The sequence below is a fragment of the Giraffa tippelskirchi genome, chromosome X (genome assembly GCF_054371585.1).
Source record: "Giraffa tippelskirchi isolate mGirTip1 chromosome X, T2T-mGirTip1v1.2.pri, whole genome shotgun sequence".
Classification (NCBI taxonomy): domain Eukaryota; kingdom Metazoa; phylum Chordata; class Mammalia; order Artiodactyla; family Giraffidae; genus Giraffa; species Giraffa tippelskirchi.
In genome coordinates this window covers 112,667,226-112,679,215 of record NC_137289.1, presented here as the reverse complement: position 1 = coordinate 112,679,215, position 11,990 = coordinate 112,667,226, and the positions used below count along the sequence as shown (strand labels likewise).

General features: G+C 42.4%; 1 protein-coding gene across 1 annotated transcript; it reads right to left on the bottom strand.

Annotated features, from left to right (window-relative positions):
- Window positions 1–4,053: 4,053 nt before the first annotated feature.
- Window positions 4,054–5,604, bottom strand: LOC145535954 (ferritin light chain-like). The gene has a single exon (XM_081564302.1). The coding sequence runs from the start codon at window positions 5,562–5,564 to the stop codon at window positions 5,031–5,033; it is 534 nt and encodes a 177-aa protein (XP_081420428.1). The 5' UTR covers window positions 5,565–5,604; the 3' UTR covers window positions 4,054–5,030.
- Between the last annotated feature and the right edge of the window lie 6,386 nt (window positions 5,605–11,990).

Genomic DNA, 11,990 nt, shown 5'->3' with positions numbered 1-11,990 from the left:
CCACCAGGGAAGTCTCTGATATTTTGTAGAATGCTGTTCAATTTGGATCCATCTGATGTTTTCTCATTATTAGATGCAGGGTATGAATTTTTAGCAGGAATATGTATTTGATTTTAAATCCTAGATTGGCTGCCTCTACCCACATCTCCCACACTCTGACCTGACACCTCATGCAGGTGAGGGCCCTTTGAGGTCTCCCAATGACATCCAGGCTTTTCTCTGCTTCCTCTTATGATCCCTAATTTATCCATCAGAATTGCTAAAATCCTGAAGAGGATGTCTGCTTCCTGGGGTGTTTATATTCAGCAGAAACCTTATATTAATACAAAACTCTTTCCTAATGTGTGTCCTCTCCCACCTTCATGAATTAGCACCGGCTTCATTATTATCATGAAGAATAAATTATTCATCAAGGTGGATAAATTGCTTATGGAGATAAATAACATGACATAAATGTAGTAAAAATGTGGCCCTTTTCTAAACAAGCAATTTAAACCTAATCCTCTAAGACTGGACATCTTTCTGGGGAGAGTCAACCACATAGTACTCCAAAAGTAAAAGCTTTAAACAGGCTCTCCTGACAGAAAAGGAGTTCAAGGCTTCAGTGATGCCTGGACTTTTGACTGTGCCTATTCAGTGCCTGCTCCCTCAAGCTGATACATCCTAGGCTACCAGGAAGTATAAGGAGGAGAATGTGTGGGTGGGAAGAGTGGGCAGAGAAGGCTCCCAAGAATTGGAAACTATGTGGAGAGTAGCAGCTGGCAGCTAGTTCGTTTCTGAAATGAATGCTTTGTGTGGCTTATCCTTCTTGAGAGCGAGGTTAAGATGCTGTTATGCCTCCTTTTAGCAGTAATGGTAATTAAAACAAATAATCCCAGCTTCTAATTAAGGTGGCTCCATTTATTTGGCTAAAGAGAGTAGTCCTTCTTCATTTTCTTTTTTTCCCCTCCTGCATACTGAATGTCACATATAAGAAGTGAGCAAATTCCTACATTTCACTTCTACACATAGGGCCTGTTTAGAGGGAGGAGTGATCATTAAGGGGTTCCCTGGTGGCTTAGATGGTAAAGAATCTGCCTGCAATGCAGGAGACCTGGGTTCGATCCCTGGGTCAGGAAGACACCCTGGCGAAGGCAATGGCAATCCACTCCAGTATTCTTGCCTGGAGAATCCCATGGACAGAGGAGCCAGACAGGCTACAGTCCATGGAGTCTCAAAGAGTCAGACATGACTGAACGACTTCCACTCTTTTCAATGATCATTAAGAAGGATTCTAGAATTGAAAGGTATCTAATTTCCTAAAACTGAGAAGCAAGCTTATTTTGAGATGTTACTATCATAGCTCTTTACTAAGCTCTACTGGGATAGACAATCGGGTGATGCAAACAGCTAGCAATTATTGTGCATTTATTATGTGCTGGGCCTTAGGGATCTTACATGGCTTATCCCATTTAATCCCTCCCTAAAAGATCTGAGTTGGATAGTATCATCTTTATTTTGATCATGTCCAGATCTTCAGAGGAGGAAGATGGGACCAAGAAAGGTGAAGAGACTAGACCAAGATGAGTTAGAGGCAGGGTCTGAATACAGGCAGTCTGGTCCAGAGCCCATTGCTCAGCCATTATGCTTTCTGCCTTTCAGACTCCAACTTGCCTATAGTCTAGTGGGTACAACCAAGAGACAACTAAGAGAAGGAGAGGAATCCATGTCAGATGACTGGTTTGGGTTGGTCAGGGAAATTTCACAGGAGGCAGACTGGAACTAGGCTGAAAAACAGACTTAGTATGATTCAGTGAAGATGAGTATGAGGAGCTTTCCAGGCGAAGGGAACCACATGAAAATTGCTGGCACTGGGATGGCAAACTGAGCACTTCAGCTATGGCAGAGAGCTCCTGCAGTCATTTGCAGGGTTCCTCAGCCTCACACTCTATAAAAAGAGAGGAAACTTCCACTTCAGTCTCTAACAGGGGGGTTACTGGAATGAAGGTGGAGAACTTTGAGAGCCTGGTATTTTTTTGGTGCACGCTAGCCATAGGACAGGTCACGGTAATAACAAAGCAATGGGGCCTGCCACGTCCTCCCCACTTCCCTTGGGCCACCAGTACTGTCCTAGATTCCAGTCTCCATGGAGTTAGCAGAAAAGGCTGAGCCTGCCTCCAGCCAGTCCAGCCTGGTTTCTTTTCTGTTTCAGCTTCTGTTCCCAGAACTGGGTGGTTGGAGTTTAATTCAGGATGTGGCAATAGGAAGCCCTAACACAACTCCAATTTGGTTTTACCACCAATAAAACCATCTTGATTTCCATCTGGCTTCCTGTGTCCGAACTGATTTGAACTTGGACAAAAGGAAAGCAACTGGTACTCCCCAAACTTCCAATAATAGGGAAGTAGTGGAAAATTCAATTTAAAAAGTAGATTAGCCATGGTAGACCAAGGAGAGCCTTGAAGGCTGGTATAAGGAATTTAGCCATAGCCTAAAGGAATCAGTTATTATAATTCTGTGCAATGCACTAACAAACACACACACTCACATATACATACTGTGGTTAGCAATAGAGAAAATCACTATGGGATTTGTTTCCAAGTTAATCTCTATAAATTTAATGTCATCAAATCCCCATTTTCTACAGATGAATTTGCTAAGAAGCCTAAAGTCATTTTTAAAAGCTAAACTAATCGATAACCCTATATGCGAGACAGAATAAGAGACACAGATGCATAGAACAATTTTATGGACTCTGAGGGAGAAGGTGAAGGTGGGACGTTCTGGGAGAATAGCATTGAAACATGTATATTATCATATGTGAAACAGAACACCATTCCATGTTCGATGCATGAGACAAGGGCTCAGGGCTGGGGCAGTGGGATGACCCAGAGGGATGGGATGGGGAGGGAGGTGGGTGGGGGGTCCAGGAAGGGGAACATATGTAAACCCATGGCTGATTCATGTCAATGTATGGCAAAAACTATTACAATATTGTAAAGTAATTAGCCCCCAACTAAAATAAATAAATTTATAAAAAAAAAAAAAAGCTAAACTAATATTTCATCCATATGTCTTTGAGTCATTTATTGCCTGACCAGCCACTTGTTTTTCAGTAATTATTTGTTTGCCAAAGAATAATTCAGCCTATTTGGGAGATGTTAATAAAGCTTTCTCCTATAACCCCATTCTTGATGTTAAAAGACACCCATATAATAAAGGTATGACAAATATGCCATTATTTGGAAATAAAATTTTATATCTTTATTCTCAAATAATCTACCAAATATAGTCTTTCAATCAGTCTAATAGTTATTAGGTGGTTTTTTTCTCGTTCAGATTTATGAGTGAGAAATGATTCAGATTTATGAATGAGAATGATTTTTCTCATTCGGTGGTTATATGAGTGCTAACTTGAAAATAATTTTGATTTTAAGTATATACTTTAAGTATGGAGATCCAAGTTGTAATCCAAAGCTGAAAATTGTTAGCTGCTTCCTTATGTCTCTTACAACTAACTAATCATCAGCAAATGGGCAAAACCCTTTTCTGTAGGAATGACTTTTCCAGTACATTCTTTTTTATCAAAAGACTGCACAAAAACAGGAAGATAAGGTTTTCTCCTTAACTGAGCAAAACAGCTGTCCCAATCTCTGTAAAATATTCTTCCTATGCCTCTGACTCTTCTAAGATAAAAGAGCTGACAATATACCTTTGGTCTTCCTGCTCTGGGAAGGAAAGTTGCTGTAGGAAAAGAGCTGATTTTTTTTCCCACTTCTGTGGTTTGAGAACAAGTTATAACTCCAGCTTTTCAAAGTGCAAGGAAAATAATACACAATTATTAGATTGCTATTTGTGGGACACAAATGTAACAGTTTAGTAGAAAACAACTCACCAGAAAAATGAAACACATGTTTAAAAGAATGCTACATTTTATTGTTTCTCCTTCTCTTGGTTTCTGCAATGTAACCTCCATCTGACCCACCTCCATTCTAATCATTTTGGCTCTGTAAGTGCTTCCTTCAAGTTATCTTCTTTTTTCACTAAAAACAAACACAGAGCCATTTTAAAATCTGCATTTTAAAGTTTACTTTATTTACCTGTTTATACATAACCTTGTTCCAGAAAGGGTTTAAGGTGGCTTGAAAGAAACCATAAAGCACACTAAGTAATTATAACAGAAGAATCAGAAATGAAACTATGCAAACTGCTTTTACAATCCTACTCGTTTGCTCTGGATGGACCACAAATTTCGCTCTAACCTTTTTAGCAGGCAGTCAGAAAAGGAAACTTAATTAGTTACATCATTTACAGTGCCCATAAAACAAAAACAAAGCAATTACCCAAGCGAAGCACTGTTATTTCTACTATTAAGACCAGAAAGAAATTTCTCTTAAGAGGCTTCATGAAGAGGTCAGTGTATGATGTAATAATCAACGTTCTCAGTAACAACCTAATGGAAGACACAAAGATGAATCTCATAGGGCTCCCTCTTCGACACAGGCAGATGGCATCACAGCAACTTGAAAACCAGGAAAAACGATTTTATCACGAGTCTGGGAGTTGAGGGGGGAACACAATATAATACGGTCCAGATACTCCGTTCTCTGCTCGGCGAAGCCAGATACATTTTAGAACAAGAGAGTTGAACCCAGTACCCACAGTGACTCCAGAGAAGTCCTGAAACCCCTAAAATTCTCTGCAACATTTTCAAAATAGCTGTTTCAACAATTTCTGAATCTTCTTGACAGAGAAAAACACAGGTTTTTTTTTTATCAGATACGCAAAGTACCCACGTGATACACACAAGTTAGGAGCCATTTCTTTAGATAATCTAGAGAATTAAGCAGAGTACAAATTATACACGCCATTCAAATACTTTCCTTACAACCTAGCTATCCCCCCCACCCCCCCGCAAAAAGAACCTTTTTTGTTGCTATTTGGTGCCTTGGCTCAGGTTGCATCCCGGCTGGAGGAAGAGGCTGGAGCGGAGATCTCGAGGCCGGGGGAGGCAAAGGGGTCCCACAGAGGCAGCCGGGCTTCGGAGGCTCCTAGTCGCACTGAAAGGAGAGCTTTTTGAAGAGATACTCGCCCAGCCCGGCCTGCAGCCCAGCCTGAGGGCTGGTCATCTTGCGCAGGTTGGCCAGGTGGTCACCCATCTTCTTGAGGAGCATCATCTGCTTCTCCAGGAAGTGGCGCTCCAGGAACTCGCAGAGCTGGGCATCAGCGCTCGTACAACCCAGGGCATGCAGATCCAATAGCGCCTGGTTCAGGCTCTTCTCCAGGGCCATGGCGTCCTCCATGGCGTCCACGCTGGTATTCCACTTCTCTGGGGACAGCGTCTGTCCACTCTGGACCAGGGCGCCTTCACCCCAGGATTTTCGCATCTTCAAGAGAAGCTGGGCGCCCTCCTGCTTCTCCTTAGCCAACGCCCTGAAGAAGCGGCCCACACTAGTCAGAGCCGTTCCATTGCCTTCAAAGTAAACGCTCAGGGAGAGGTAGGTGGATGAGACCTCTAGGTGCAGTCTGATCAGGCGGCTGACTGCTGCCTCCAGCTCAGAACTCTGTTGGATCTGGGTGCTCATGGTTAGCCAGCAGTGAGGACTTCTCCACAAACTGTGCTGTGAGGCTGGTCTCGGAAGTGGGAAATAAGTCCTAAGATTGTGCCGGAAGTTGTGGTTGAAGGGGTGGGGCGAGAGGGTGGTGGGAGGCAGGAGGAGGGGGAGGCAAGGCCCGGGTGGGAGGACGCTGATTGTTGCATCCAAACGCTGGTGAAGCAAGAGACTGATGTAGGAGGTGTCCAGGTACATTGTCTCTCACTCTAGCTTTTGGGAAGAGTATCTTTCTTTCCTAATTATTGGAAAGGAGTCTTTATCATTTTGACCCATTTCTTTCCATAATGCCGAGATGAGGTAAGAACGGCCAAGGTAAAAACCTCAAAAGAATTGATAGTGAACCTCTTCCAATCTGCATTCTTGACTTAACACTCGCTTGTTGCTTATTTTAGAGCCTGTTTGAATAGATTTCCCCCTGCTCCTGATCCCTGATGGAGAGGGTGACTATTAGTTCCACTTTGCCCAGAGCAGTCTTGCCATCCTGATATAATTATTCATAATTCCCCCTAAATTAATTAAAACATAGCATCCCCCCTTTCACATTCAAAAGGGTCCTTATTTGGACTATACATTACATAGTCATCTTACTGATTGAAAAGGACAAAATCCACACTATGGAATGTGAAATGGTAGCGTTTACAAGACACAGTACTAATTAATCAGACCAGTAAGAATCCCATCATAAATTTTCTACTATTCAGCCTTCATTTTTTTCATTTGTTGATCCTTTTATTCCTTCTACTAAAAGTTCTAAATACTGATTATGTGCCAGGTGTTTTTGTAGGGTAAGGGAGTTAGAGAAGGCGAGGTTCGGAAAAAGAACAAGACCCGCACTTTACAGGAACAGATCACCTTTAACGAGGCGAGAAGGGGCAGCAGTCAGATTAGTGAGCTGCTGCACTAACCCAAGAAAAGAGTAAGTATATACAGGCATATATGTGGAAAGTTACTGTCTTAAGGGGGCCTGTTCTTCTCCAAGGTTGTTCGGAGTAGTTATCTCTTAAACAGCTGGGGCAAGGAATACTGGAGATCCGCCAGAGGCTGGACCAGCTGGGAGCTGGGTGTAATCAACCTTAATGTCCACTTTTTCTTTTTTTTTCCTTCGGTCCAGAGAGTTCTTTGTTTTGCATAGAGTGATGGGGAGGACCTGGAAGGGAGTTTTAACTCCATGCTATTTTGAGCCATGTAACTTTCCTTCAGTTTTCTTAGGTACTGGTGGCTTCCTGTGATTACCCAGATATTCAACCATTAACTGAAACATGTCATGTAAATGCGCATTAAAGATGAAAATGTAGATGTATAAATCCTACCAAAATAGGAAAAAAAATCCCATACAGGATAAGTTAGTCATTCTCAGAAGATGAGGGCAGTACTAGATGTTTTCATAAGGGCTTTTCTAGCTTTGTGATTCCATGGTTAGCATTTTATTTTCCGAAATACCACTTGCCTGGGGCTGTTGCACAATTAGAATGCTTTCATGTGTTTTCTGTCAAACAGGAAGACATATTCTATTCAGGGTAAACAATATTTGAACCCCAGAGAAGTGAATTTTGCTCTAAACTTTGGATCTAGGTCTAAATGAAAATAAACATCCACCCTTTTGCAGCTACTTTCCAATTTTACTATCTCTTGTTGAAATCTGACATCTTAAAATTTCAAAAAGATATCTGCAGTCTCCCTTTACTGCTTAAGCTAAAATATGAATACATATCCTGTATCTAAATACAGGATATATCGTCCACTTTTTTTCATGAAATGCTGTCATCCCAAAGTGGTCTCATATTGCATTTGAAGTTTGCAAAAACTGTCAGAATTCAGGAATAGCACATTTTTCAAACCTGGAGGGAATTCACCGGGTAAAACAGGAGTAGTTCTGCAGCCTTTCTGGCCTTGGTTCTCCGGCCAAAAAGAGGCTGGGGGTGGAGAGGAGGGGAGAAAACAGAAATTCAAATCCAAGAACAATCCTAGCACATCCCCAAATAGGAGAGAAATTATACTAGATGTCATACCTTCCAAATAACTGCAAAGAAAATGATCATTTCCTACCATGTGCATAAACCATTAATCATCGTATTGACCTTGTAACAAGAAAATGCAAAGCCTGGAGAAAACCTCACCATATAGCATACTTTATATATTGCAGGATGTCAGGCTCATTTAATATATTTCAGTTTCCCATACATTTACTTGGAAAAGAAAAATGTCTATATAAACCTTCTCAGATGGGATCATTTTCTGCCTTGTGCAAATGTTTATAAATCTTCCCCTCATCACTTCAGAGAGAGGAGAGCCAGTGTGGAAACTACTCTGGTGGATGGTTAAGCACTTAGTTGTCAGAATCAGAGTAATGTGGGCTCCAATCCCAGCTTTGCCACTTGTTACAAATGTAACCCTAGGCAGGTAGCATAACCTCTCTGGGTGGGCCTCAGTTTTCTCGCCTATAAAATGTCAATGTTAACATTTCACAAGCATACCACAAGGGGTCAATGACATAATAGATGAGAAAAAACGACCAAACAAGTAGAAAGCACCCCCCAAAATAGTGTTGTGTCATCAATCAGATTTTGTAATAAGATTGTAGAGGCCCTGTCAAGCCCTATTGTATCAGAAGCATATCCCAATATGTTTTTGATCCACGTTTCCTCACTATCTTCCTCTGGTAGCTCAGTTGGTAAAGAATCTGCCTGCAGTGCAGGAGACCTGGGTTCGATCCCTGGATCAGGAAATGGCAAACTACTCCAGTGCCCTTGCCTGGAAAATCCCATGGACAGAGGAGCCCAATGGGCTGCAGTCCATGGGGTCACAAAGAATCGGGCACGACTGAGCAACTAACACACAACACACTTTCCTCACTGCAGACCTGTTTTGCTGAATCACTTGTCTTTCTGTGGTGATGTCCTTTCAGTTATGAAGGCACAGAGGTGCAGCTTTGGGTGTCAAGATCAAATTCATTTAAAGCATGAGCAAAGCCAGGTTCTCTGACTTCCCTGGGCCAAGTGAGATTCAGCAACACCTCCTGAGGTCCTCTGTGGCCCTGCCAGCTGTGGAGGAAGGGGAGCAGTGCATAGATGGCAGAGGTCTATTTCTGTTCTCAGTTCTCCAACTCAAGATGGTCACTACAGCAAGAAATATTTAAGGAATGCCTACTTGACAGGAGAGGATAAGGTTACAGAACGTCTCATGCAAATGGTAGAATTCACCTTCTACCACTCAAATGTAGACTGTGGAATGCTTTTGTCTTGGGTCAGATTCCCCAGACGCAGACCTTGAGATGAGAATTCCTATCCAAGAGATTTATTGGGAAAGTGCTCCCAGAGAGACCAAAAGACAGTGGTGAAGCAGGAAAGAGAAAGAAAGGAATCCAAGAAGCAAAGTTGCAATTTTAGGAAGTGCTCAGCTTCAGAATCATCCCACGGTGTAGCTTTGGAGCATAAATTATACCTAAAGTTTATTTCAACATGAGGCAAGGGAACTGGACTTTTATACTCCCATCGATTGGCTATGGGTGTCTCTAGGTGGATATAGATTCCAGGGTCTGTGTACAGGTTAGGCAACTTCAGTAGCCCAGAGGAACAGTGGAGAAGGTCATGGGTGCTAGTCATTAAGAGAAAAGCACACTGGGCTGAGTGCGGAGCACATCTGATAGGATTTGGGCAGGGATCAGACAGTATCCACCACCAATTTGCTTCCCCACTTGACTTTGGAAGGGACTGGAGTACAGTAGAAATGGGAAACCCCAATTAGTACCTTTAGCCAGGAATCCAGTGGATAAAATGAAGCCTTTATCATAGTTTTTAACCCATATATATATATATATATATATATATATATATGTAGCAAAGAGGTATATATATATATATACCTCTTTGCTACTTCTATTTATAGGGAATACAGGGATTTGGAGGCCTATACTGCAATCTCCTTTTTGTTGTTTGTTGTTTAATTGCTAAGTCATGTCCAACTCTTTTGCAACCTCACAGACTGTAGCCCACCAGGCTCCTCTGTCCATGGGATTTTCCTGACAAGAATACTGGAGTGGGTTGCCATTTTCTTCTCCAGGGGATCTTTGCGACACAGGGATCGAACATGTGTCTCCTGTATTGCATGCAGATTCTTTACCACTGAGCCACCAGGCAAGCCCAGATCTGAAAATCTGTAACTCTCTTCAGGGGTCTCATTTGCATGTTTATATATCCGGCCAAATCAGACCCCAAACTCCAACTAAGAAAGCATTTGTATCTTTTATTGAACTCTCTACTCTCATGGACATCATTCCCCATATTGGAACTGCATATTGATTTTTTAAATAGCTGCACAAAACTAGTTAAAAGTCAAAACAGCACGAGCAATCCAGACACTGAGAGGCTGTGAAATGGCTGCCTAAGGACCTGTCATCCAAACTGAACTCACCTGAAAACAGATGGTACACGAACAGCAAAACTGTCTTTATGTGCTTGTCATTTTTTAAAAAGGAATTGTAAACAGGTACAACTTAGTTCTGAGCTGTTCCTCTACTTTGGACAAGGGACACCTGCCACCAGGCACAGAAGGACTGGGTTCATCATTTTTCTCTCCCCAAATACACACACACACACATACAGCCTCCTCTTCATCCCACTTGTGCCATCTCTTAAACTCTAGAGCTCACTGAGAAGCTTGGCAACAGCCTACCCTAAAACAGGTCTGCCTCGTAAGGCCTCTTCTCTCTGTGCTTCCCACGGACACTTCAGACAAGCAGGGGTTCTCAAGTGGATCTGAGTTTGTCTCCTAGATGACACTTGGCAATGCCTGGTGACATTTGTTCTTGTCATAACTAGGGGGAGGGTATTACTGGCATCTAGTGGGCCAAGGATGCTGCTGAACATGCCACAGTGCACAGGAAGCACTGCTTCTCCCCCTAACAAAGAATTTTCTAGCCCCAAATGTCAGTAGTGCTGAAGTTGTGAAAGCCCATGCTAATGGGTAAATAATGTTCGTATCTTGGTTTGGGTTCCCGCAAAAGCAGATCGGGAGATAAGGATTTGAGTATAACTGGCCTGAGTGATGGTCCCTGAAAGCACCAGTAAGTGAGAGGGTAAATGAGACAAAGAAAGGGAATAAAATCAATAGAGCGTGTTAAAGAACAAGTTACTCCTATGGGCAACTAGGACTCAGGCCTCCTGGGGAACTCTAGGAGACTCAAGGAGGCATGCCTCAAGAGTTGTTTCAAACAAGGACAAGGAAGCCAAAATATTTATCTTCCAAATCCCATCTGTTATTAGCTGAAGACTGCTCCCAAGCATGCTAAGTTTCTGGCACTTCCAGCCTACCTTTCAAGAACCGAAAGAAAGCTCCCTCAGGGGGAGAGTTTGGTGCTTGTCACAGAATCCCATGGGCATGCACGGGAATGGTGAGTTCTGAGCATTGGGTAGGGTGCCAACGATATGTGCTAGAGTTAGTCATCCAAGCAAACACTCATGGGGATATATCTTAAGTGGCTTTCTCTGAGGAAGATGCCCTAGCCAAAAAGTAGTTCTAATCATGACTATAGTAGACATCCTAGAAGATAAGCAGTCATGATATGTTTCAGTTTGAGAGGCCTCATTAGGAGAGGCAATTGGAAAGATTCTTAGAAATCATGTGTTCCAGTTCTGTACCAATACATGGATCGCCTCTTAAGAATGTCTCTGACAAATGATCATCTAGTCTTTGCTTAAATCCACCCAGGTTAGCAGGAACACACTAGCTCATAAGGGATATGCATTCCATTTTCAGAGTGTGACGTGGGAAAATAGAGCTGCTTGAGAACCAAACAGGTCGGAGTTTGAACCTGACTCACTTTGTAACTTTAAGTATTACTTAACCTCTCTGAATCTTACTCTCTTTAACTATAAAATACCAGCAGTCATATTATCTACTTCTTAAGAATACTGTAAAGATTAAATGAGATAATACAAGGAATTTAGCACAACATCTGACACATAGTAGGTGCTAAATTAACATGAGCTGCCTTCACTGCTTTTCCTTCTCCAACCTCTCTAGTCTCATATGTCAGCTGCCTGCCTCACAATAGGCTTGATCCTTTCGTTCTGGTTCTAACTTCCAGAAGAATATAAAGTAAGTCCAGCCCACCTTCCCTCTGATATAAGGTTGCCCCTCCCCATCTAAACAGGCCTGGCTGGCTTCCTTTACCACTGCTCTTACAGCCTGCCTCTGTGGGCCTCTGTTCTCTAGTCACTCTCCAGAAGGGAGTCGAGTTCCCCCCAGGAGACAGCTTCAACTACCTCCTTACCTGGGACAACACATATCCTTTTAATTTTGATCCATGTGCATCAAAATGAGATCTGTATGGAATAGTGTTCTCTTTTAACCAAAAGGAAAAAAGTCTGCCTATATGGGAAAAGAATTTTAAAAAGA

What these genes read in the sequence shown, in the direction of transcription:
- LOC145535954 (XM_081564302.1), bottom strand. Translation starts at nt 5,564, where the DNA reads ATGAGCACCCAGATCCAACAGAGTTCTGAGCTGGAGGCAGCAGTCAGC.